Below are 27,244 nucleotides of genomic sequence, written 5' to 3'. Positions count from 1 at the left end.
CCCACAGTTAACGATGATGATGATGACAAAGTCCTGGCTGGGATGACTTAGTTGGGGTTGATCCTGCTTCGGGGAGGGGGCTGGACTAGATGACTTCCTGAGGTCCCTTCCAGCCCTGGATTCTAGGATTCCATGAATAGCCACACTGCCGGGGTTGAATCCTAGCTAAGTATCCTACAGGTGAAACCACAAGGGCTGCGAACTGATACCTTGATTTTTATTTTATATTTGTAAATTCCCTGACGATTTCTCCATAGCTTGCCAGAGCGAGTCGCTTCAGCAGCAAGCCAGAACAGTACCATAATCAATGACCGGCTGCAGGAGCTGGTGAGGCTCTTTAAAGAAAGGACTGAGAAAGTGAAGGAGAAACTGATTGAACCAGAGTCTACCTCTGATGATGAGACCCCTGTGGCATGTGAGTTACAGCTGGGTGTGGGACCTCTGGATAGACAGGCAGAATGCTGGGCAAGAGGTAGAGGTTATGGAGCTGGAGAAATGGGCGTCATAAAAGGCCAATCAATACAAAGGAGTATTTGGTTTTGTAACCTGGAAACTCAACAACTTACCTGTCTTTCAAGAACAGATAAAGGGTACATTAAATGAGACTGAGTTCTTGAGCTCAGGTGTGTTGAAACAATGGTACAGTGGGTATGAGCCTCTATACAAACATCCATACAAACCCTCTATACAAACATCGACACGACCCAGGAGATCCATCTGGACAGGGTCGTTCTTCCGGGGTTTGATTTCGTGCTCCTAGTGGGGATGTGTGATGAATTATCTGGGATCGAAAGCCAACCCCTCTACTCGCCCCTCAATCTTGCAAGTAAGAGGGAGCTTGACAGGAGAGTTTCGCCCGTCTGCCTCCCTCAGTGAGGACGGCCAGGTGAGTCGATCGTAGATACGTCCATTCCAGCTAGGCAACTGTGGAACTGTGTATCTACGGTCGACTTTAAGGTCTAGTGTAGACCTGGCCTTAGAGTGGTCTTCTCAACTCTATTGTAAGATCCCTAGTGAAATGGCTGGTGATTTTCAGTCAAGTTCCTTGCAGGGAAAAAAGAATCACGTTGCACACAAACAAAAAACTCAGCTGCATAATTAGCAATCTTTACCTAATAAACAGGGATGGAGGATAATCTTCTGCCTAAGGCCAAAGGCAGGGATTTGGAAGAACGGGGATCTATTCCAAACTCTACTACCATGGTGTGCAACCAGTTCTGAAGCAAATGAGCCACATTAATCTGAAAATGTATTTGTTGTTCAAGCCAACTGGCCACACTGAAGTGGCCAACTGGCCACATGTGGGACACCACATGTCAGCTAGACATACGTGACCTTGGGCAATTCAGATTAATCTCTTTGTCCCTCAGTGGGGTCATTTATGAATTGGAGTAATTACAGTTCCATATTGCAACAGAGTGTTGAGGATAAATATAAGGATAGTTTGACAATGGTTTGAAATGTACAGCTGCGTATAAGTACAGAATATTATATTATGACATTGCAAAAACATAGAAGTGAGCTGGCATGAACCTTGGATTATTTCTCAGTGTCCAAGAGAGGACAATGTGCAAAGGGAAATTTAAAGTTATGAATATTAACAAAGTTCCTTGCTAGTAATAGACTGGTCTTTCATGAACTGGCTATTTTAATAAGAGAAAAGTTTAAAGGCCAGGAACAAACATGAGAGTTTCAGCCTGTCAGAATTTGCACGGCTTTCAATGTCTATGAATTTTCATAGCCCCTTCCAAGAAAATCTCCCAAGAACCACCACCAGCTGCAGAAGAAAAAACGACTGAAGTTGCAAAAGCTGAAGAAGAGGAGCATTACTGTGAGATGCTCTGCTGCAAATTCAGATGCACCCCCTGGTTAAGCCGGGTGCAAAATTACCGGTTCCCAAGCAGTATTGACCCGCTCACCAGTAAGTAATTGAAAAAGTCTGTTGATTGAGATAATGCTGCTGCCTCATGAGAAAAGGTTGGTGAAAGCAGAGATGGAATGGAAAGAAAGAAAAGGGAGTGGGGAAAGGACATTAGAGATGGAAAAGTGACTTAGGTAGGATAGAATCATAGCTCAGTGGTTTGAGCTTTGGCCTGCTAAACTAAGGGTTGTGAGTTCGTTCAGTCCTTGAGGAGCCCATTTAGGGATGGGAGCAAATAGATGTCCGGGATGGTGCTGGGTCCTGCCAAGAGGGTAGGGGACTGGACTAGATGACCTCCTGAGGTCCCTTCCAGCTCTAGGAGGTGTGTGTATTTAACTGGAAGTGACCTCGAGAGGTAATTAAGACCTGTCCTCATGGTGAGATCTATCACCCCTGACAGAGGTTTGTCTAATCTTCCCTCAATATTTGAAAGCTGAGGCTCCCATGAGGGTTGAATTCACCCTCCCCTGGTTTACAAGGCCAATGCTCTAAACAGTGAGCTACTCCTGGACCTTGTCTCTGCCCAAATTTTTTTCATTTGGAAGAGCGGAAGGAAGAGCTCAGTTCCATTAGGTATCGTTCCTAGCCCCAGATTTGCCCCCCAGTTGGAGGGAATAGCAGCGAACCATTGTTTTTAGGCCATTTGAGCTGACAAGCTTTGTCAGACTGCTGTGACTGTCCCTTGAAAACTCAGTTTCTTCCTCACCAGCTACAAACTTGTCTTAACCACCTGGTTCATTTCTAAGTGTCAGCTCTTTTCAAAAGGCAGCAGCTATTTCCGTGCAGTCTCAAAGTTCAAAAGAAGAAAAAAAAAAACAACAGATATGTGATATATTCTGGAAGCAGAGCAAAACCAGCTGGACTTAAAGGGTTTGGAATTTAGGACGCTTTTAATTTTCAGTGCCTCTAACATTAACCCTTAAGGTGTGTCTAGACCATGGTTTCCCAAATGGCGGGGGGGCGTGCCCCCGGGGGGACGTGAGGAAATTCCAGAGGGGGCGTGAGGCGACCCAGCACGCCCCCCCCACAATATTCCCCCCACCCTTTGCTTCCGGCTCTCAGCCCGTGCCATTTTATGTGGGTGACCGGGTGCAGCCGCTATAAAAAGCAGGCAGCCACTGAAGACCCACATGCAAAGGTGAGTGAGTGTGGGTTGTGGGGGGAGGAGGATGGGGTGGGATTGGGGGCCAGGGGTGCCTGGCTTTGTGGGAGGGGAGGGGCTTGGGAGGGAGGCTTGCAGGCCTCAGGCGGCCAGCTGGCAGGACTCATGGGGCTTAGGCAGCTGGCCCTGGCATCACAGGGCTCAGGTGGCTTGGGCTGACAGGCAGGCGGCTTACCCCAGCAGCACGGGGCTCGGGCTGGCAGGTGGGCGGCTGGCCCCAGCAACGTGGGACTCAGGTGGCTCGGGCTGGTAGGCGGGCAGCTGGCCCAGGCAGCGGGGGGGCTTGGGTGGGCGGCTTACCCCAGCGGCTGGTGGGCAGGCAGTTGACTGGCCCCAGCAGTATGGGGCTTGGGTGGGCAGCTCTGGCAGTGCGGGTCTCAGGTGGGCAGGCGGCTGGCGCCGGCAACTCTGGTGGCTGGCACAGGGCTCAGGCAGCTGGCCAACTTGGGCTGCACCAGGCACCCACAAGGGGCCAAGAAAAATGATTTGTGCTTATTTTTAATTTTAAATAATGCTTTTATATCACGTTTGTGTGTTTATTTTAAATAACGAATTGAATTTTTTGTCAAAGGGGGGTTGGATGATGGTAAAGAAGAGGTTGGGGGAGCGTAAGGGTTTCTCAAACATCAAACGTTTGGGAACCCCTGGTGCAGACTACCAGGAAGATTGACCCAGTCAGGGTTGATTTTCTGGAGATCGATTTCACGTGCCTGGTAGAAAAGCGTGAAATCAAACTACCTGGGGTCTGCTGTTGACTCCTATATTCCCCACTCTGGCGAGGAGTAAAGGAGTCAACAGGAGCATTTCTCCGATCGACCTCCCTCTGTGAAGATGGCCAGGTAAGTGGATTCTGACTTGAATTGCGTGTCTGCAATTGACTTACCTGCCTGGTGTAGACCAAGCCTTACAATCAGCCCTGTTGATAACGCTTGGCTATTCCCAGTCAACTGCTCATTAATTTTGATCTATACTTCCCTCTGCTTAGATCTGATATACGTGCTGTGGCTCTTGTTTGTTGTTCTGGCCTGGAATTGGAACTGCTGGCTAATTCCAGTACGCTGGGCCTTTCCGTACCAGACACCTGAAAATCTCCATTGGTGGCTACTTGTAGACTATCTCTGTGACCTCATCTACGTTCTGGACATCACAGTCTTTCAGGTCCGCCTGCAGTTTGTCCAAGGAGGAGACATAATTGTAAGTGGCAGCTAATTTGCCTCCCAAGGCAAGATTTTGAAAAAGGACTTTGACTTGCTTTGGTTACCACCTGCTGTAACACTTGAAGTCCATAGAAAAGCTGTTTTTGGAGCATACGTTGGAAGATAAAAAACATATAAAAAAGGCAGCTCTCCTATGGCATTGCTTATGTATTTCCTTGGCTCTGGGTGAATTTTTAATACCCATCAGTACAGGGCTTCTCCTCAAGACAATTTAGCTAACACTGTTCAGCATCAGGATAGATTTAATTGTTCCCCTTCCCTAGCCAACCACCTGTTGAAAAGCCTTCAGCCTGCATTTCGGGCCTGAAGGCACCCTAAATTTGGTTGTTGCTTTTCTTGAGTGCAACTACCCAAAATTAAACGAATATGACAATGGAGGTGGTATAAAACTGTGTTGAGATCGTGTACTTGAGATGCAGAAGGAAGTCACAGCAACGAAGGGTCCTGTGGCACCTTATAGCCTAGCAGAAAAGTTTTGAGCATGAGCTTTCGTGGGCACAGACTCACTTCATCAGATGCTCACCAGCATCTGATGAAGTGAGTCTGTGCCCACGAAAGCTCATGCTCAAAACTTTTCTGTTAGTCTCTAAGGTGCCACAGGACCCTTCGTTGCTGTTACAGATCCAGACTAACACGGCTACCCCTCCGATACTTGACACCATAGAAGGAAGTTACTATCTTCAATTTCCTTTCCATGTCCAACTAAACGAGCTGTGCTAAACAATAGCAAAAGGCTATATTTTTTGTATGACATGCAAAAATCTACAAAACAGGAGGTTTGGCTCGTAAAAACCTGTGGCACAGGGGAGGGAGACCCTGACTTTATGCTGCAGCAGACCCCAGGAATCTGAATGCTGGTAAGTGGTACAGAATGGGAAGAAAAGGACAAGGAAGCTGCAAGCTGGGCTGACATCCTAGGAACAGACATCATTAAAACTGTTTGATTGCATTCACCTAGTGGGAATGCGCGAAATTGAATGATCAGGGTCAACAGTCAACCCCTTTACTCCTCAGTCTCATGAGGCGTAATGGGAGAATTTCTCCCACTGACCTCCCTCTATGAGGACAGTCAGGTAAGTCAATTGCAGGTAAGCTGGTTCTAGCTACGCACTTGCTGTAGCTGGAATTGCGTATCCACAGTTGACTTTAAGGTCTAGCGTAAACCTGGTCTTAGCGTTCTGGGAGGAATGTGCAGCTAAGTCAACTGCATTTCGAGAAACGACTTATCTGCAAGCGACTTACCTGGCTGCCCTCACAGAGGAAGTTCACGAGATTGAGGAGGACAGGGGTCGACAGTCAACTCCGGGTCGTTCCATTTTGTGCATCCCTACTAGGCGCACAAAGTCAAACCCTGGAAGATCGACCATAACGGAGTTGACCTCCCGGATAGTGAAGACACACTCTAAGAGAGGCTATCAAAACAGAAAGCAGTCGAGTAGCACTTGAAAGACTAGCAAAATGGCTTATTAGGTGAGCTTTCGTGGGACAGACCCACTTCTTCAGGCCTGCCGTTTATCCAGCCACATCTCTGTGCTTTCCTCATACAGAAGCTCTGCCCCGTTGCCTGGGAAGAGGTCATGGCAGTCTGTATACCAGGGTGGGGGGAAGATCCTGTGTCCCTCTACGCCTCTTACCCATCCCACGTAACTAGAACTCTTCTGCTCCCGTCTGCTCGTATAGTGGAAGGAGTTACAGGGTTATGTTGCGAGGGTGCTGTCTCTCTGCCTTTTCAATCAGGTGCAGGTCAGGAAGCTGAGTGACATTCCCCTCTGTTTCTTGTTCTCCTCTAGACGGATAAAAAGGCCATGCGACAGAACTACCTGAAATCCCGACGCTTCAAGGTCTGCCACGTTTCACTGCGTTTTCGCTCGCCGTTCGGACCCATTCAAAGCCGGTTTTGAAATCCACACCCTCGTGTTGTTTGCCACACCTCTGAATATGAGGGCTGGATTAATATTTCAAATGCAGCAAACCCTCGATTTAACGGACTAATGGGGGGAGAGGTGTCTGTTATACCAGAAAGTTCATTAAATATGAAGGTTTACTGCCCCCCCCGCCACGCTCCCCAGCCCCAGTCCTCTCTCCCCACCCAAAACAAGCCCACGACTCACCAAAGCCACCACTGCCAGAGGAGCCTCTGGAGTCTGTCACCGCAGCGGGAGCTGCCTGAAACCGCCACTGCCACCGGAGCTGCCGCAGGCTCCTCCCACCGGGGTGGGGCACATACGCGAGTGTCATTCGCCTGCGTACGTCCAGGAGGGTTTGGTGGCTGGAGCTGGTGGCTCCTGTCAGTTGCTTTACTTTTTTGCGGGGGCAGGGGCGGGATTTAGGGTTTTACAGGCAACGATTAAGTGGACTTTGGGAACAAGGGACGTCCACCAGCCCCGCCCCCTTGTTCCAAAAGTCCATTTAATCGAGGTCCGTAAAACCACGGGTTTACTGTATGTGGGACTGTTCTCTTGACCGACATTGGCCAGGTTGTGGGATGGCCCTGTCCCAGCAGGGAAGGAATGGAAAGGAGGCGAGGAGCCTTTCTTCCTACCTGAGGTGTGTGTCACGACAAGGGCCAGCCATGTGTGACTGGGGATTCCAAGCCCTTTGATAGGCAAGTACCAAAGGCAACCGTGACCTCCTCAAAGAGAGCTAGGAAGAATAGAACTACAAGTTGAACCTCTCTAATGTGTAACTGTCTCCTCTGGCAACATCCTCAATCGGCATGATTTTAGTTAGCTGGATGACCACTTTTCTTGGCTGTGGTCAAGTTTCCTGTGGTCCCATAAAGTTTGTTTCCAGCCACTAGCCCTGACTCTGTCTTCTGTGCTGTTTGTTACCTATAATTTACCTCTAAATGTCTTCTAAGAGCCCAGTAAGCAATGGGAGTGTTGGTAATGTGCTAGAAAATATTGACCTCCCATTGTCCAGCAAAATCTCTCCTCTGGCACCAGTCAGGTCCTGAGGGTGCTGTATTAGAGACGTTCAACCTTTAGCTGGAGGTGAGCAAGAGAACATGCTGCACAAAGGGTTGAGCTCTTGTTGGGATGTTGGCTTCACCAATACCCTGGCTATTATGTGCACAAATTATGGACAAAATAGGTCCACAGACCATGAATTTCATTTCAGTTGACTCACCCTACTGTTCCCCTGAATCTCTGCTATTTGCTTTCAATAGAAATTGCTTTCTACTAAATGAGCTTGGAGCTGGGTCCCTCCCGAATACACTTTCCTGAGTACTGACACAAGTAAAAGAGCCCGTTATAATTTCAATTCACTGCCATGTTTTCTGTTCTGATTTCACATGTGAGTTTTAGATGGATGTCATCTGCCTTCTTCCACTGGATTTCTTCTACTTCCTCACGGGCGTGAATTCTCTTTTGCGTTTGCCTCGCTGTTTAAAGGTAGGTCAGGAAGGTACCAAAGCAGTGTGGGAGGGGACACCTGCATTCTTAGTTAATGTAACAGAATCTTGTACTGTTTGTCTGCGGAAACAGATGAAGTGTAAATGATAGTACTTCGGGATGGGGAGGCAAAGAGGTTTATCCTTCGGAAGGCATAACTAAAAGTTGCCATACATTTTATGTGTCATTAGAGACATTGCAACAAAAAAGCAGTCAAGTAGCACTTTAACGACTAACAAAATAATTTATTAGGTGATGAGCTTTTGTGGGACAGACCCACTTCTTCAGAAACATCACAGTTTCTTTCATTTGGCGGTGAAAACTGGAAGAGCACATACTAAGGGTCTGATCCTATTTCTGTAGAAGATAATGAAAGTTTTGCCATTGCAACAGGAATGAGCTCCATATCATATGATTATAAATTTTCCATATTGCTGTAATGGGATCTGACGTAAGCAAAGAAAAATTTTCCAGCAATCGAGGCTTTAAAAGAAAGTAAAATAATGCTTTGAAATTTACAGGCAGCCGAAAGAGTGCACATGAAAGTTACTTCCAGCTAGACAGAAGATCAGATGGATTAATGGAGTTTCTGGTTCAAATTCAGGCCACTTTAGTAGCTAATAAAAGTCATTGCTGCTTGTTTTGTGGCATATGTGAAGTGAGTCTCTAGTCTCAGTATGGTCTTTAATGGATGGACGATAATCTGCAGGATTAGGAGAAAGGCTAAAATTTGAAAGGGTCTTGGAAGATCTGAGTCTTCACCTCATTATCCCAACTCTAAAGCACATTTAAAATGGTCAGATACTGACAGATGAATCCTAGTTAAAAGCAGCACTGGAATCTTTCATCTTGGGTCTTTTGTAGTTTCTGGTATGGAACGATGGTCAGGGTACAATTAAAAAGAAAATGGGATTTTTTGGGGGAGGATGTCTAAAAGGTGAAAGATGGTTCTGCTAGTTCTCCACCAGAGGTACATGTACCCCTGGGGCTACTCAGAGGTCTTCTAGGAGGAACATCAACTCGTTTACATACTTGCCTAGTTTTACAATAGGCTACATAAAAAGCATGAGCAAAATTAGTACAAACTAAAATTTCGTACACGCAATGACTTGTTCCTACTGCTCTATATACTATACATTGGAATGTAAGTAGAGTATTTTTAGTCTAATTTAATTTATTTTATAATTATGTGGTAAAAATGAGAAAGAGTTGGTCCTGCTTTAGGCAGGGGGTTGGACTCAATGACTTCCTAAGGGCTCTTCTGGCACTAGGATTCTATGACTCTGAGTAAGCCATTGTTTAGTAATGGTGTGCTGTGACCCTTTTTTGTATTTTTATGTCTAGTTTTGTAAGCAAGTTACAGGTTGAACCTCTGTAATCCAGAATGCAACATCCAAGTTACACGTACTACATGATGGGGTCAAATTTAGCTACGACAGATCAGGAAAGGGATCTTGGAGTTATAGTGGATAGTTCTCTGAAGACATCCACGCAGTGTGCAGCAGCAGTTAGTAAGGCAAATAGGATGTTAGGAATTATTAAAAAAGGGATCGATAATAAGACAAAAGATATCATACTTCCCCTATATAAAACTATGGTATGCCCACATCTCAAGTACTGCGTGCAGATGTGGTCTCCTCACCTCAAAAAAGATATATTGGCATTAGAAAAGGTTCAGAAAAGGGCGACTAAGATGATTAGGGGCTTGGAAAGGGTCCCATATGGGGAGAGGCTAGAGAGACTGGGACTTTTCAGTTTGGAAAAAAGGCGATTGAGGGGCGATATGATAGAGGTATATAAAATCATGAATGGTGTGGAGAAAGTGAATATAGAAAAATTATTTACCTTGTCCCATAATACAAGAACTAGGGGACACCAAATGAAATTGATGGGTAGTAGGTTCAAAACTAATAAAAGGAAATTTTTCTTCACACAGCGCACAGTCAACCTGTGGAACTCCTTGCCCGAGGAGGCTGTGAAGGCCAGGACTCTATTAGGGTTTAAAAAAGAGCTTGATAAATTTTTGCAGGTTAGGTCCATAAATGGCTATTAGCCAGGGATAAAGTATGGTGCCCTAGCCTTCATAACAAGGGCAGGAGATGGATGGCAGGAGATAAATCACTTGATCATTGTCTTCTGTTCTCCTTCTCTGGGGCACCTGGCATTGGCCACCGTCGGCAGATGGGATGCTGGGCTCGATGGACCTTTGGTCTGACCCAGTATGGCCATTCTTATGTTCTTATGTTCTTATCCGTAATCCAGCATGATTTTAGCTAGCGGGATGACCACTTATAAGTGTGGCCACGTTTCCTGTGGTCCCATAAAGTTTGTTTCCAGCCACCAGTCCTGGCTCTCAGTGTTCTCTGCTAACAGAACAAGAAGCCCTGTGGTGCCTTATAGACTAACAGGTATTTTGGAGCATCAGCTTTCGTGGGCAAAGACCTACTTCGTCAGATGCAGTGTTCTGTGCTGTTATTTAGCTGTAATTTACCCCTAAATGTCTTCTCAGAGCCCCGTAAGCAGTAATAATGTTGGTAATGCTGCTAGACAATATAGGCCTCCTGTGGAGTGGCAAATTCTCTCATCCAGCACTGCTCAGGTCCTGAGGGTGCTGGATTAGAAAGGTTCAACCTGTAGTTTTTAAGGTGGGGGTGTTAAAGTTGAGGTAGGCAAGGCAAATCAGACTCCTGAAAGGGATACAGGAGTTTGGAAAAGCTGAGCACCACTGAGTTAAAGGTTTCTCATTCAAGCCCTGTTGAAAGCAATCAGCTGTGAACGATGGAAAGTTAATGCACCTTGTATCATTGTCTTTAATAGTATATGGCCTTCTTTGAGTTTAATAACCGGCTTGAAGCAATCCTGAGCAAGGCATATGTTTACAGGTGAGACAAACCCTCCAAAAATTAAAAATGTACCAGTGGAGATATTTTGAGACTGTTTGTCTTTTTCCTGGAGCGGGAAGACGTGCAATGTGGTGGAGATACAGCAACCTCTTTTTCCCCTGTGTGTGATTAAATCATTGTCATTGTGGACAACTGCAGTCATTTTTGCTGTGGCTGGAAATGTCTCCTGGGAGGCTGACATTAATAGCACATCGTGAGATGATTGGCGTGTGTGCGCACGCACGCACAAACACACAAAAATCAAGCATCACCTTTCGGGCCTCCGTTGTCCAAAGCACACCACTTTTCCAGATCTCTTTAGCCCAGAAGCAGGAGATGCATTTTCAATCTCTTTGCCAGAGGAAGTTGTGAAGGCCAGACTTTAACAGGTTTCAAAAAAGAACTAGATACATTCATGGAGGTTAGGTCCACCAATGGCTGTTAGCCAGGATGGGTGGGAATGGTGTTCCCGGCCTCTGTTTCTCAGAGGCTGGAAATGGATGACAGGAGAGAGCTCACTCAAAGATTCCCTGTTCTGTTCACTCCCTCTAGGGCACCTGGCATTGGCTACTGTCAGAAGACAGTAGCCAGAGCTAGACAGACCTTTGGTCTGACCCAGTATGGTTGTTCTTATGTTCAGTCATTCTTAACTCTTGGCTTCGGCCTTATTGTCCTGGATATGTCCCCGTTCCACAATCTGAAAGACAGTAATTGCCTTTTGTCATTAAGCTTTTCCGAGCTGCAGCTCCATGTGATAAGTGCTAGCAACATTACTGGGGATAATCCCTTTGTTTCTGAACAACTAGGTGCAGAAGTGGCAGGGGAAAATCCGGTAAAGCAGCAAATAAAAATATCCTTTCCCCTACATTTCCAAAGGGTTGTACAGAGCTTTGGCCATGTGACTGGCAGGGAGTACCTTGGAATTCTTAGGGTCAATGTTTGGAAACATTCCCTTTCTCTAAGAAGACTAGAAGTACCAGAGTTTCCCCTGGGTTTCCAATAATTATTTTTCACTTTGAACAATGATGTTTTGGGGGAGTTGACAGTGTTTTTCATTATCAGGCGCACTGTAATCTTGCCTCTTTCCTTTTTTTGCTTTGCAGAGTGATAAGGGCCACAGCCTATTTACTCTTCAGCTTACACATAAACTCTTGTCTGTATTACTGGGCGTCATCGTACCAGGGACTGGGTAGTACCACATGGGTCTATAATGGGGAAGGAAACAGGTAGGCATGCCTTCTGTTTTGGAATAAGCTTGTGCAGCAGAATAGGAACTATAAAGAGATGGGATGCAGCCAAAGCTGAAATAACGCACCACTTTCCACATCCACTTTCACCTACTAGTCAAAAGCCTAAGATTTCTAATACAGCATCATTACTGTCTGAATTACTATACCAGCCCTGCCTATTATTACAGTACCTGAAGCTCTCTCAGCTCTTAAGAGCTTTGAGTGTCTCCTAATCCTCTTTTTCTCAGTGGGTTTTCTAGGAACACTTGAATTTAAGGGACAGGGGAAGCTCTCACATACTTAGTTTTCCCCCATAAACACTGGGTCAGTCTCTGCAGTTTCCAAGTTGTCACTTGATGGCTGCGTCAGAGCAGTTCTAATGATATGAAGCAGATGCTGACTTTTCCGGTGAAGGATACTGGTTGGAAAGTTGTTCTTTTTTCCCTTCGTAGTTATATCCGCTGCTATTACTGGTCTGTCAAGACTCTGATTACTATTGGAGGACTGCCTGACCCTCAAACTCTGTTTGAGATAGTCTTCCAGCTCCTGAACTACTTCACAGGGGTCTTTGCTTTTTCTGTTATGATCGGCCAGGTAAGTGAACGACCAATCTGTCATCCCTTCTGTACGATGCAGGACAGGTTCACAGTGCTTGAGGCTTTTAATATCGCCTCTCAGAAATAACGCTCCAGTTTCCTAAGAAGCATCACCCGTTCTTTCCGATTTCATGCACTGCAAAATCCCAGTACCGTCAGTGTTCATTCTTCCATTATTTTAGGGTTTATTTTATTAGCATAGAGGGGCTCCTGACCTGCTGTGTGCCAGTGGTTTTACAAGTCCAAGCACAGAGGTGCTAAAAATCCTCTCTCGTAATATATAATTTATGTTCTGTCAAAGAAGCTAGTTGTTCGTTCCCTTTAGGATACTTAACAGCTATAAGTAATGACGCACAAACAGCTGTTTCCTTTCATTTTGTTCTCTTCCCTCTGCCGACTCAGATGAGAGATGTAGTTGGCGCTGCGACAGCAGGACAAACGTATTATCGGAGTTGTATGGACAACACCATTAAATACATGAATTTCTATCATATCCCCAAATCTGTTCAGAATCGGGTCAAAACATGGTATGAATACACCTGGCATTCTCAAGGCATGCTAGGTAAGAATGAGCTGTATTTGTGAGATTTAAAGATTTGAGAATTCTGCTGTTTTTACTTTGGTAGATCAACATGATAGACATCACTGTAAGCTGGCAGCTTAGAAAATTTTGTCAGCTGGTGTCAGTCTCAATCACAGATGTCTGGGACAAAAGCCATGGGTCATTCTGCCTGGTCTTCCTCTCGGACATGTAACTGTTTAACTGCCGAGGGGCAGACTCAAACCTGGGACCCCTGGAGCTGAGTGCAGGAACCTCTGCAGTTAGAGCTGAAAACCAGCAGTCTTGCAGAAAAGGCTGTAGAGGAGATTCTCTGGCTGAATGGTCTAGGTGCCACTGCATGGGAAGACAGTAAACTACACCGGTTAAACTCAAAGGGGGGCATTCTGAGCTTTGGAAAGTCACTGCAGTCATTTTGTGACTGCAGCAGCACGGCATTAAGCCGCTCATCCTAAGGATTTTGTGGAACGGTTTTCTTTCCTTTTGCGTTTTACTTATTTTTTTGTCTATATTTTTTTTTCCTTGTTTTACCCATGCTAGTTGGTCAGGTGCTATACTTCTACCAGGAGTCAACCCCTAGTCTGTTTTGTGACCTAGCATGATCACAGAACAGTGCCTCCTAAGACTGCAACTCCCAGTCTATATGAAGTTAGCTGAACTGAGATCACTGGCCTGCTAACTCACCCTTCTGGGGAACAGCACACTCCAGCCTTTTGTCTCTGCACTTGTTACTGAGCTCCATCTTAGAAAGCGAGGTGCAGTTCTGTGAAGACCCAGTTCTTCGTTATGTTTCCCCTTTAACAGACGAATTGGAGTTGATGAGGCAGCTGCCAGACAAGATGAGGCTGGATATTGCTATTGATGTGAACTATGAGATCGTGAGCAAGGTTGCACTCTTTCAGGTACTGTCTACCTTCCCAGGTCATGCATTGCTTGATTCCTGAGGGACTCCTGCAAAGTAAATTCTTCCTCTTCCTCAGGGCTGTGACCGGCAGATGATTTTCGACATGTTAAAGAGGCTCAGATCCGTTGTTTACTTACCCAACGATTACGTGTGTAAGAAGGTAACAAGCATTTTTCTTTACATACAAATTCTGTTTAGAGACGTGGGATAAGTGGTGCTCTCTTCAGTGAGGAAGCAGAGCCTGACACGCAAGGTGATTGCATCTATGATATGGGTTTCCTTAGCCAGTATATTGGGCCAGGAGATAGATGAGGCTAAACAAGAGATGGGACCAGATTGTAGATTGCCGCTACAACCAGCCAGAGGCATAAAGAGACCATACGGCCAATGCGTCCAACCAGTTCTGGCCATCTTTTTCTGAAAATGTCTTTATTGTTCAAGCAAACTAGCTGCACTCAACGGTGTTGGACACCATGGGCACAAAGGCTTTTTGGGAAATTCTCCTGCTGCAGAAGTAGCATAGGGTTGACTTATGCTGCAGCTGATACTTCCCACAGGCAGGTCTACACTAGACCTGAGAGTCGATCCTAGAGATGCAATTCCAGCTGCAACAATTGCGCAGCTGGAATCAATGTATCTAGGATCGACTTACCAGGCCGTCCTCTTCCCTCGATGTCCCTTACTCCTGGCGAGAATGAGGAGCACATACCAGCGTCCACTGTTGAGCCCTGATGGCTCAATTTAGCATGTACCCGCTAGGTGTGTGATATCGAATCCCAGACAATCTACCTTGACTGGGTCAATCTTTTGCATAGGGAAGACATACCCTGAGTGTATGAATAGGAGCCAGAGATCTGCTGCGGACAAGAGTGGGAGTAGATGGAGGGCAAAGTGTTGAGGCTGTTCTGGGCTGTAGAACTGCCTGTAGGCTGTCATGCAAGGCTGCTGCAAAGTGAGGCATATTCCAGGTTACACAAGAAGCCACAACAATCCTGGTCATGGGTTCCAGGGTTCGATTTCACACTCCTTGTGGGGACACACAAAATTGGCGGTCGACCCTTGTATTTAATCTTGTGAAGAATAAGGGAGATGGATGGGAGAGTTTCTCCCGTCAATCTCCCTCAGTGTGGGTGGCCCAATAAGTCAACTGTAGATATGCTGATTCCAGCTACGCAATTACTGGAGTTGGAATTGCATATCTCTGATCAGCTTTATGGTCTAGTGTAGACCTACCCTCACAGAGGCCAGGTCTACGCTACGGGGGGGAAAAAAGTCAATTTAAGAGATGCAGTTCCAGATACCGTAAAGACGAACAATTTTATTTATTAGATAATGCGCTTTTGTGGGTAAAACTCACTTCATCAGACTCATCAAATCTGATAAAGTGGATCTTACCCCTGAAAACGCATTACTTAATGAATGAAACTGTCAGTCTTTAAGGTACAACAGGACTGCTTGTTTCTTTTTTTTCTTTTGTGAAGCTACGGACTAACCCGGCTGCCTCTCTGAGACTGACTCCAGCTACGTTAATTGTGTAGCTGGAGTCGATGTATCTTAAATCTATTCTTCCTGCCATCTCCAGAGTGCGTGCTCAATGGGAGAAACTCTCCTGTTGACTTCCCTTACTCCTCGTGACTGCCGTGAGTACCAGGATTGATGGTGGCGCCCTGATAGTTTGATATAGTGCAGCCCCTAGTAGGTATGTTAAATCGAACCCTGGAAGATCGACCGCCACCGTGTCGATCTTCCAGTAAGTGTAGATTTACCCTAAGGCCATGTCTACGTTACCCAGAAGATCAACCTGCTCAAGGTCGATCTTCCAGGGTTTGATTTTGCGTGTCTCACAGGGATGTGCAAAATTGACCTCTTGGGGTCGGCAGTTGACCCCTGTACTTCTTGCTATTGTGAGGAGTAAGGGAGGTCGACAGAAGACCTTCCTCACTGAGGGCAGCCAGGTAAGTCGATTGCAGATAAGTCAATTCTAGCGATGCAATTGCCGTAGCTAGAATTGCGTATCTGCAATCGACTTACCTGCCTCATGTTCACCAAACTTCAGTGTTGATGACACGGATCGGAATGTGCAAAAAGTGCTGGTTTAAATGGGCAAAGCATTAACACTAACTGGAAAAAGTGCAGGGGGAAAGCAGCTGTGGCTGCTCATCAACAAATAGCAATTGAGAAGAAACCGGACAAAACAACAACAGCAAAAGGAAAGAATTTAGAGAAAAATGTTGAGAATCCAAAAAAAAAAAAACCACCGATGATAAAGCCTGTTCCTCTGCTCTGGAGTCTCCACTGTTTTTGTCATGACTAGTAAATGGAAAGCTATTAAAAGATCTGTCTGAGACTGAATAAAACAATATTAATGGGGTAATAGAATCAGTTAACTTGGAGGATCTTGGTCTCTGGGTATATTCCATACTTGTTCTTCCCCTCTTTCTGGGCTACACCAGGATAAGTACACCCCACAATTTGTGTTGATCTTTGTTGCAGGGAGAAATTGGCCGAGAGATGTACATTATACAAGCTGGACAGGTGCAGGTGCTTGGAGGGCCTGATGGCAAAACTGTGCTGGTGATGCTGAAAGCTGGATCTGTGTTTGGAGAAATAAGGTCAGAGAGAGGATCTCTGGGAGAATAAAGGTGGGGGTAAGGGGCTAAGATTAGAAGGAAGCTGGGGAACTAAGGCAGAGATGGAACCAAAATTTGGAAATTAGGCCTGAAATGGCTGATGCATTGCTAGGTATTTGTAATTAAAAGGCGTCGCCATTTAACAAAGACATCGGTTAATAGAAATAAATAATACTTTTTAATTTTAAACTGTCATATGGCCATTGTCCCCCTGCCTCTAGTCTGCGTTAATAAACACAGTTGGAAGAGATTTTGTTGTCCAGTAACAGTTGCAAAGGCAACTCTCGTGAGGAGGAAGAGAAAAAGGGAAAGTGTCTTATATTGGTCAACAACAACCATCCTGGCTGATTAAACTGCATTGACATGAAACCTCTGCAGTGCTTCTCAGCTGAAAGGCTCCCTGACCACAATACAGCTAGAAATAGATGAAAATGTGTGATTACCATATTTGACCTTTCGTGTTATGTTAATATACTATATATTCTTTAACACATTAATACAAGATGAGTTGGTAGAGAGTGATACAGATACACTCCCTTGCAGAGGTGTCCTCTTTTTTGAAAGTTCAAATATGGTAACCCTAATGGGGATGCCAAAGGCCAGAAATGAGGTTATTGAGGGTCCCTTTCCATAGAAACATCAATCAATAAAAAAGCAGTCCAGTAGCACTTTAAAGACTAATAAAATAATTTATTAGCAGCATCCATTGGTTACAGCAGTCAGTGTGAGTAAGAAGAACAAACCCATTGCAATTATACGCTTGCATAGTTCTTTGGCATACCACAACCTTTGTGTGGCCAGATTCTCAAGGAGGTTACACAAAGGTTGTGGTATGCCAAAGAACAATGCAAACGTACAATTGCAATGGGTTTGTTCTTGTTACTAAAATAATTTATTTGGTGAGGAGCTTTTGCGGGACAGACCCACTTCTTCAGATCTTAGCCATCTGGTATGGCTATGATCTGAAGAAGCGGGTCTGTCCCACGAAAGCTCCTCACCTAATAAATTATTTTGGTAGTCTTTAAAGTGCTACCAGACTGCTTTTTTGTTTTCATAGTATATAGACTAGCATGGCTTTTTCTCTGTTACTATCAATCAATAAATGACAGTATTGATTTTCAAATAAGTGGAAGTTAAGTGGAGAAAACTAACTATTTCAACTTGGATCACCTGTTTAGAAATAGTTTACCCTTAAAAGCCATCTCCGAGTCCAGTTAACTATGGAAATGTTGGTAATACTGCTAGACGATATTGACCTCCTGTGGTCCAGCAAAGTCTCTCATTCAGCATTGGTCAGGTCCTGAGGGTGCTGGATTAGACAGGTTCAACCCGTATGATAAAATAACTACAATGAAATAATTTTGATGTAATGACTTTCATACCGAAGTGTCACATAAACACTTAAAATATTAGAGGTATAAAATGTCATGGTAAGCACAAGTTGAGTGCCGAGTGTACTGGCTCCTGAAGCAAACTCTGCCATCAAATCCAGTGGAATCTCAGATATTAAATGACGAAAGCTGAATTGGCCCTACGCTTTTAACATCTCCTGGTACTTTATTTAGCTTGTTGGCAGTGGGAGGTGGAAATCGTCGCACAGCCAATGTTGTGGCCCATGGATTTACTAACCTTTTCATCTTGGATAAGAAGGACTTGAATGAAATTTTGGTGCATTATCCAGAATCTCAGAAGCTGCTGCGTAAGAAGGCTAGGTGAGTGACAAAATGCTCCCAATGGTCATTAATTAAAAACATGCAGATATAGTGCAATTTTCAAACTCTAAAAGAACAGGTGATCTTGGGGATTGCACAGTGGAGAAATATTCCCAGCGCCTTCAGACTTTGTTGCTAGGACTTTCGTTCCAGCCCTTTGATCGTCTTTGTCACTTAGGTCTGGATCCTGTCTGGTTTCTCTCCATGCTTTGTATGCATCGCGTCCCATTTTGTTTGCCAGTACTCCAGCTGAGGCCTAGCCAGAGTTGATAGCACAGTGCTATCACCTCCCATTTCTCGTCTGGTGCGCCACTGCAAATGCAACCCAAAATTGAATTTGCCTTTTTTGCACCAGCATTGAACTGTTGACTTAGAATCATAGAACAATAGAGCTGGAAGAGACCTAAAATAGCCACTGAGTCCAGCCCCCGGCTCTAAGCAGGACCAAACCCATCAGATCAGCCCCGCCAGGGCTTTGTCGAGCCGAGAGTTAAACACCTCCAGGGATGGAGACTCCACTACTTCCCTGGGTAGACCATTGCAATGCTTCACCACCCTCCTAGTGAAAAAGTTTTTCCTAATGTTCAACCTGGACCTTTCCAACCACAACTTGAGACCATTGCTCCATATTCTGCCATCTGTGACCACTGTGAAGAGCCTCTCTCCAGCCTTTTTGCAGCCTCACTTCAGTAAGTTGAAGGCTGTTATCAAGTTCCCCCTCAGTCTTCTCTTCTGCAGACTAAACAGTCCCAATTCCCTCAACCTTTCTTCATAAGTCATATGCTCCAGCCCCCTAATTATTTTGGTCGCCCTCTGCTGGACCCTCTCCAGTGTATCCACATCCTTCCTATAATTGGGGGCCCAGAACTGGACACAGTACTCCAGATGCGGCCTCACCAAAGCCGTATAAAGAGGAATAATTACTTCTCTGGATTTACTGGCAATGCTCCTCTTGATGCAACCTAATATATCACGAGCTTTCTTGGCAACAACGGCACACTGTTGACTCATGTCCATCTTCTCGTCCACTACAACTCCCAGGTCCTTTTCTGCAAAACTACTACCGAGCCAGTCGGACCCCAGCCTGTAACAGTGCTTGGGATTCTTCTGGCCCAAGTGCAGGACTCTGCACTTGTCCTTATTGAACCTCATCAGATTTCTTGCAGCCCAGTCTTCCAATTTGTCTAAGTCAGTCTGGACCCTGTCCTTACCCTCCAGCATATCTACCTCTCCCACTAGCTTAGAGTCTCAAAAAAACAAAACAAAACAAAACAAAACAAGCAGTCCTGTAGCACCTTAAAGACTAACAATTTTATTTATTAGGTAATGAGGTTTCATGGGTAAGGCCCACTTCATTAGATTTTGGAGCAAAAATAAGAATACATATATAATATACGGAGAGAGAGAGAGAGAGATCACAGGGACGGGGGAAAGAAGGAAGAAAAAAATGCGGGGGGCGGGGGTTACATATTATTAATTGGACCTGTTGAAAGAGTAAATTTAAGTGAGATGGGCCATTCCTGAGCATATCCGAGGTGGGGAAATTGTCCTTGTAATGTGTAAGATAATTAAGATCTCTGTGAAGCCCCAGATTAAATGTATCAAACTTGCAAATGAATTCCAAATCAGATGCCTCCCTTTGTAATCTAGTGGTAAAATCCCCTTGTAACAAGCTTGTTACTCAGGTTTGAGGTTGCGCCCCACCACAGTCCCCCAGTCATTCTCAGCGATGCTGCTGCCAACCCAGTTCACCCAGTTCTGCATTTGTTTCTTCTTACATTTGTCTTTTTTGAAGTTCGTTCTCTTAGAATCATAGAATGTTAGGGCTGGAAGGGACCTCAGGAGGTCATCTAGTCCAGCCCCCTGCTTCAAGCAGGATCAGCCCCATCTAAATCATCCCAGTAAGGACCTTGTCAAGCTGGGACTTAAACACCTCTAGGGATGGAGAATCTACCACCTCTCTAGGCAACGCATTCCAGTGCTTCACCACGCTTGTGGTGAAGTATTTTTTCCTAATATCCAACCTACACCTCTCCTTCCATAACTTCAGACCATTGCTCCCTGTTCTGCCATCTGACACCATTGAGAACAGCTTCTCTCCATCCTCTTTAGAACCCCCCTTCAGGAAGCTGAAGGCTGCTATTAAATCACCCTTCAGTCTTCTCTTCTGTAAACTAAACAAGCCCAAATCCCTCGCCCTCTCCTCATAGGTCATGTGCTCCAGACCCTTAATCATTTTTGTTGCCCTCCGCTGAACCTGCTCCAGCACATCCACATCCTTTTTATATTGGGGGGCCCAAAACTGGACACAATATTCCAGATGTGGCCTCGCCAGTGCTGAATAGAGGGGAATAACTACTTCTCTAGATCTCCTCAAAATACTCCTCTTAATATATTATGCCATTAGCCCTCTTGGCTACAAGGGCACACTGTTTACTCATATCCAGCCTTTCATGCATCATAACCCCTCAGTCCTTTTCTGCTGTACTGCTGCTGAGCCAGTCAGTCTTACCCTTAAAAACTGGAACAAAATATTCGCAGGCTTTCTTTTTCAACAGAGCCTCGGGTTTTGAGAGCACCCTTAACTGCTGCAAAACTTGAACTGTGGTAGAAAATTACGTCAGGATTGCGTATCTCCGGGGAAAATTAATCTCTTTCTCATTCTAGGAAAATGCTGAAAAAGAACAATAAATCCAAAGAAGAAAAAGATGCAGCCAAAGATGTGCTTATCATTCCTCCCAAAGCCGGCACACCCAGACTCTTTCAAGCTGCCCTGGCAGCAGCAGGAAAGATGGGAGGCAAAGGAAAGCTTGCCCATATCCGATGGAAGTTGAAAGAGCTGAAAGCAATGCAAGATATGCAGGTAAGGACGAGGGATCAGAGTGCCTTCATGCACAATCGAACCATCATCTTGCAACACTGTCGATAGAGTTGACATAAGAAAAGCTGTACTGGGTCAGACCATGCCTCCATCCAGCCCAGTGTCCTGTCTTCCGACAGTGGCCAATGCCAGGTGCCCCAGAGGGAATGAGTGGAACAAGGAATCGTCAAGTGATCAATTCCCTGTCGCCCATTTCCAGCCTCTTGCAGACAGAGGCTAAGGACATCCTCCATGCCCATCCTGGCTAATGGCCGTTGATCGACCTATCCCGCATGAATTTATCCAGTTCTTTTTTTAAACTCTGCTATAGTCATGGTCTTCACAACATTCCTATTGTTTGTTTTAAACCTACCACCTATTAATTTCACTTGGTGACCCCTAGTTCTTGTGTTGTGAGAAGGAGTAAAGAACAATTCCTTATTTAGTTTCTCCACGCCAGTCATGATTTCATATACCTCTATCATATCCCTCTTAATCATCTCTTTTTCAGGCTAAAAAGTCCGTCTTAATCTCTCCTCATATGGCAGACGTTCCATACTCCTAATCATTTTTGTTGCCCTTTTCTGAACCTTTTCCAATTCCAATCTATCTTTTTTGAGATGGGGCGACCACATCTGTACGCAGTATTCCAGATGTGGAGTTACCTTGGATTTATATAAATGTAATATGACATTTTCTGTCTTATTATCTATTCCTTTCTTAATGCTCCCCAGCATTTTGTTAGTTTTTTTGACTGCCGCTGCTCACTGATTAGATGTCTTCAGAGAACTATCCACAATGACTCCAAGATCTCTTTCTTGAGCAATAACTCAAGGAAATGGACAGTCCCTAACAAGGACCAACACAGTCTATATTTCAGCAGAATAACAATAAACCATTGGCTGATCCCCAACTGACAACGTTCATTCCTTCTTTCACTTTGCTGCTGGGACTTTTTATGGGGTTGCCCACTAGTGGCAAACATGGAGGTTTTTTAAAGACAGACATCTGTCCATAAGGAAATTAGCTGAGATGACCAAATTATTTCACATGAAATATGACTAAGTCTGAAAGAAATATGGAATAAAGGATTGAGAAAACCCTTGCAAGAGGGCAGTGCAATCCTGTGGGCTAATGTATCAACATGATCTGTGACTTAGTAGGAGAACACATTAGCTCTTCACTTGATCCTAACTATGTGAAAAAAAAATAGGTCTCATTCTCGTCTGTGTTGGACATATGCCTACAGTGGTTGTGCATCTACTGTGTAGCATTCATAGAGCCAATCCATATTATGCTAAAGTGACAGACAAGTACACAGCCAGCCAGCCAGCACACTCAGGGAAGTCTATCGGTCCAGCTTTGTGGCCATATGACCGTAGCAGAAGTCATTCTCCAGCATTCAGTAGAGGGTCCATCGGCAAAGGATTTGCTGAATTTAAGGAAGTAAAAGTCTTAATATGAATATTAGTAATGGCTACCCTTTTATTAATTAGATATACCTGTGTATTTTTAGGGCCCCATCACTTACACTTTGATTTATTTGTATTCCAGGATTCTGGTCCCAAACCAGTTTCGCCAAAATCACCGGCCCACAGTCGTTCATCTAAAGCCTCCTGCAAACCAGATGACCAGGATGGTGAAGATATCGTCTCAAAGTCTTCAGATAACTCCGTCTTAATTCGCATGAGTCCTGTCCCACAAAGCAGTGAACAGGTTCTTTCTGCGGAGGTTTCAGACAACGAAGAAAAGAAATGAAAAGCAAACACGTCTCTGCTGCCCTCCTAGCCAGGAGTTTCAGCCAGACAACTGCATCTCATAGAAGCTTTTACCAGCTACCAGTTTCTGTGCAAAGGCTAGAGGCTTCGCTCACTAAGTCACGTTGACATGCTCTGCCTTTCTTGTGTACTTAGACCACAAGACTGCAGTTGATAAGGCTCTTTGTCATGGGTCCTAAACCTGTACAAAGCTTCTGCTCTCTGCAAGTCAACTTTGATTGAATTCCTTTTCCAACATTTCCCCTAAATACCTGGGCAACCCTCTTGCCTCCCCATAGAGCCTTACAGTGAGGGGGCCTTACAGTAATGAATATGATATTTTTTACAGTTCTGAATGGTTAGTGTCTTTTTGCATTAAATACCAATGCAGCCTCTTACGAAGGTTGTAGTTGCTTTTTCTCCTTAAGGTGACTCATAATTTCTCAAAAACAAAAAGAAGAAAAGTCAAGATACTGTCCACACTGTCCAAGGGTGTGCAGATGATGCTGTGAAAAACTTGGAAATGACTGAAAAACCAACATGGTTCAAAAGAACAGGAAAGAAGAATATAAGATAACAGATACCGTCCCTAAAGACCGGGTTTCTTCCACGTTCAGAAGACAGACATGCAAACAACATGTTTTTTGTTTCTGTGGTGAACGTGTCACCATATGAACATAACTTGGTTTCATGGGTTTTTCAACATCTTAATCATCTCCTTGCTAGTCTTTTGTATTTCTTGCCTGGATGTCAGTTCATCTGTCTATATGGAAGCAGGCTGTTGCATTGCACAATGCTTATTGGAATACCGTGCTGAGCTCATTGTCTCTTTGATTCCGTGTTCAGCCAATAGAAAGTACTGTGCTCAGGGCTCAAGCTGAACAAAAACGTATCTCTTGGCTCAGTTTCATTTGGATTGAATGGAATGTTTCTCTCCCTCTTTGCAGAAAGAAAAAACAAAGTTTATTATATGAGGCAGTCCCAAAATGTAACATCACATGTATGTTATTTTTGCTCTGTCTGTCTGGGCAAGGTTCTACCATGTTCTCCCCACCGGAATCTGGACAATTCTACCACATGCTACAGTGCTTCACTGGATTCTACCAGGTTCTTTAGCGTTCTAAGAACATGCTGCATCTCAAACCAGAAATGATGATCATGCTGTTATGAAACTTAGCACCGCAGGATGGTCTTTGCAATGGCACCTGTCTCTTGGTGAATCGGGTGGCGAATGGACAGCTCCTGGAGGCCGTTATTGCAGGAACAAACTGTATTGACGCTTATGCCACGCATCACACTCCGGTGTACTGACACTACGCTGCCATTTGTGCGGCAGGGGCGTCAATTCCCAGCCCAGCTCGCATTTGCCATGACCATCAACAAAACTCAGGGGCAGGCGCAACAGCGAGTTGGTGTCTACCTGTAGGACCCTGTCTTCATGCACAGACAACTCTGTGTCGCTGCTTCTCATGTTGGCAACCCATTCAACACCCACTTTGCACTGCCTCCCAGCGAAGACAATAAGACTCAGAATGTATCTACCATGAAATGTTGTGAACTCTCCTTTCTAACTTCTCCAAGCATCGGTTTCTTTGCATCGTGGCGTAATGCGCATCCGAAGCTGATATATCAACAAGCTTCTGTCTACAACTCTCTTCCAGTGCAGCTTCCACTTGCAAGCAGAGCTGCAACGGGTCCTCCAGTTAAAATATAATTTCACTCATTCAACAAATATTCATTCTCTAATTAGTAATGCAGACCTCACAGGTTCTGATACAGAATGATCATGCCGCTAAATAAGTAGGATGGAAGTGTAAAGATTATATGCATATGTACTCTTTCACTTATAAGAGCCTCTCCTACAGGAAAGTTTGATGTAAAATTACTGACCTTTATCATCTTCACAACTTGCAGCAACACATACAAGTTTTATTCCCTTCTAAGAACGGCCGTCAGTGAAGATATGTGGGCGTCTTTAGGGGGCAGAGATAAATGGCAGTGCTGACGAATGGCATCTGGATTACTGTACGAACAGATAGCAGCACATTTAAGGAACTCAGATATGTTACAAGTAAAGCTGAAATCACCACTGCTCTTAACACTGCAAGGTAAAAGCTTGAGCTTTGATAAGATTGCTGAAACTTCCCTGAATATTTCTTACCCTATAATGGCTTGTATATTATTTACAATTTTCTATATTTTAGTGGAAAGTGTATAGTATTTTTCACTATATGAACTTTGAAAAAGTCGAAAGAAGAAATCTGTGCAAAAATTCTGAGTGAAAATGGAGTTTTATTTGAGGGGAATGTTTTGATATGGTGTATAAAGATAGTTTAAATTAATAATATGCCTTCCACTGCAGTGGCTTTCATATTCCAAAGCATTTTGATTAAACTTTTAGATTACTGTTCATCACGTGTGTATTTATTGCAGGAACAAAGAATGCATTTATACTTCCTGTTTTAGCTTTGTCTATCTAATTTGTTATACATCAACAAAAGAAATGTATGTGCAAGATTTTATAACAAAATTTTTCTTTGATTTAAAATAAATTAAAGCAGCAACCCCAAGCTAACATTACAGGTATGTCATAGCAATATGATTCGTTATACCATACTTCACGCGAGCCCCTGGAGAGAGAAACTCACCTGTGTGCACATCGGGAAGTTCAGTGGTAAACTTTACTGTAAAGCCAAGGAGCTTGAGAATTCCCCTGGAATTCTTATGTTTACTCATAGATTACTTGTACTAATGTTCAGAGTGACTTCTCAGGGGTCACTAAATTTTCAGTAGCGGCCATCAGCAATTTTTGGAACTCACGGTTATGAGAGGCCAACAGCCTGAAAAAGTCTCTGGCTCCCTTTCCCCAGAGTATCTCGCTGCTGGTCGCACACGCTTTTGTTTCTCTTCTCTCTCTAAATTTCTTATATAGAATAGTTTTTAAAAAAGGAAGTCATTATGCTCAACAGCCTGGCTGAGTTCAAGGTAGTCAGGCTGGTTGTTTAGTTCTAACCCGATTCCTAGCCCACCCTCTGGTTTCAAGCAGACATGGTCCATCCTTTCTGCACTTACACTACTTATTATGGTGTTTTTACTGTCCTTGTGTATTAATCAGGATTGCGTGTCTTTTCAGTCTCCCAGCTGGGGGAAACAGCACTGCTGTTTTCATGTTGATTTGTCAGTGAACATCATAGCCTGTAGCTGCAGATCTACTATTCAAACACTGGGTTGCCTCATTTATTACTATTGTTCTTGTTCATTAAGCATAGAGGTTCCAAGCAAATGACTCTATTGTGTAGGGTGGCTGTTCAGACACACATAAAACCCAACTCTTCCTAATGTAGATGTCACTATAGTTTGCACCTCTGAAATCCTGCACTTTCTGGTCTGGGGGGATCACAGCTGTTGCTAGTCCAGAAAGCCCATCAACCGGAGCAGGACCTGATAGTGGCTGGGGAGCCATAGCCGGAAGCGGTGGCCTGGCAGCATGGCAGAGTCACTACTGCTGCCAGGGCTGGGAAGAGGGGGCTCAGGAGTGGTAGGGGAGCTGCACAGCCAGGGCCCCAGAGAGCTGTGTCAGGGAGCTGCGAAGCCAGGGAGCTGCAGCCAGAGAGAGGCAGCCTGACTCCCAGTCCTGCTGGAACAACGAGAAGTCCTGTGGAACCTTATAGACTAACAGATTTTTTTGGAGCATAAGTTTTCATGGGCAAAGACCCTCTTGGTCAGCTGCTGGGTCCTGCTGGGGCTGTCGCAGCCCCAGCCATGGGAGGGCTGGGACTGGAGGCAGCTGTGGTAGCCGCGGGGGCCAGAGACGCCTGCACCAGGGCTGGGGCAGCCCAGCAGGTGCTTAGGGGTGACCAGGAGGGGACCATCCCATACCTGATAAATTCCCTTGTTCAGAACTGGTCTGGTCCTGAGGGTGCCGGACCAGGGAGGTCCAATCTGTATCTGAATAAGATACACCAGAGGCTGCTCACAACAATCTATGCTGTCAGACAAAGCTTCAGGGGGCCATACCTAGCCTACTTCCCAGAACAGAGGTTCTCAGCCAGAGGTAGGATGTCAAACCTGTTGGGGGATGCATCGAACCTTCTGTTGGTTTGGTGGTTATGGCAAACAGGGACAACAGGGAGCACTCCTTCAGGCGTGATCAAATGTGAGTGAGTGGCATTGCAATTTGCTGCACAGGATCACAGCAACGCTGAGGTTTCGCCTGGCCATTTCTGCTGCCTTCCACAGAAGCTGACCCCGTCGACTGCTGCCTTGTTTGCCTACGAGCAAGACCCTTGAGACAGACCAGCTGACATATAATGCTTTGCTATAAAACGTTTTTGCCTACAAAACCCTCCTGACCTAATGAATTTGTTGGTCTCTACGGTGCCGCAGGACTGTTTGTTATTTATTAAAGAAAAAAAAAAAC

General features: G+C 44.9%; 1 protein-coding gene across 1 annotated transcript in view; it reads left to right on the top strand.

The window, feature by feature from the left end:
• The window catches only part of CNGB1 (cyclic nucleotide gated channel subunit beta 1), a 34,889-nt gene extending 9,509 nt beyond the window's left edge, over window positions 1-25,380 (top strand). The window contains exons 4-18 of the mRNA XM_075009121.1: window positions 255-415; window positions 1,742-1,921; window positions 4,069-4,277; window positions 6,091-6,141; window positions 7,609-7,695; window positions 10,513-10,577; window positions 11,681-11,803; window positions 12,259-12,400; window positions 12,805-12,964; window positions 13,766-13,863; window positions 13,942-14,025; window positions 16,359-16,477; window positions 18,061-18,207; window positions 20,875-21,070; window positions 22,622-25,380. Coding sequence (XP_074865222.1) covers window positions 255-415; window positions 1,742-1,921; window positions 4,069-4,277; window positions 6,091-6,141; window positions 7,609-7,695; window positions 10,513-10,577; window positions 11,681-11,803; window positions 12,259-12,400; window positions 12,805-12,964; window positions 13,766-13,863; window positions 13,942-14,025; window positions 16,359-16,477; window positions 18,061-18,207; window positions 20,875-21,070; window positions 22,622-22,825 — 2,026 coding nt within the window. The 3' untranslated portion in view covers window positions 22,826-25,380. The remainder of the gene's footprint in view (window positions 1-254; window positions 416-1,741; window positions 1,922-4,068; window positions 4,278-6,090; window positions 6,142-7,608; window positions 7,696-10,512; window positions 10,578-11,680; window positions 11,804-12,258; window positions 12,401-12,804; window positions 12,965-13,765; window positions 13,864-13,941; window positions 14,026-16,358; window positions 16,478-18,060; window positions 18,208-20,874; window positions 21,071-22,621) is intronic.
• Window positions 25,381-27,244: the final 1,864 nt, after the last annotated feature.

This window comes from Carettochelys insculpta, chromosome 14 (assembly GCF_033958435.1).
Source record: "Carettochelys insculpta isolate YL-2023 chromosome 14, ASM3395843v1, whole genome shotgun sequence".
Taxonomy (NCBI): domain Eukaryota; kingdom Metazoa; phylum Chordata; order Testudines; family Carettochelyidae; genus Carettochelys; species Carettochelys insculpta.
This window is presented reverse-complemented; position numbering and strand designations above follow the sequence as displayed.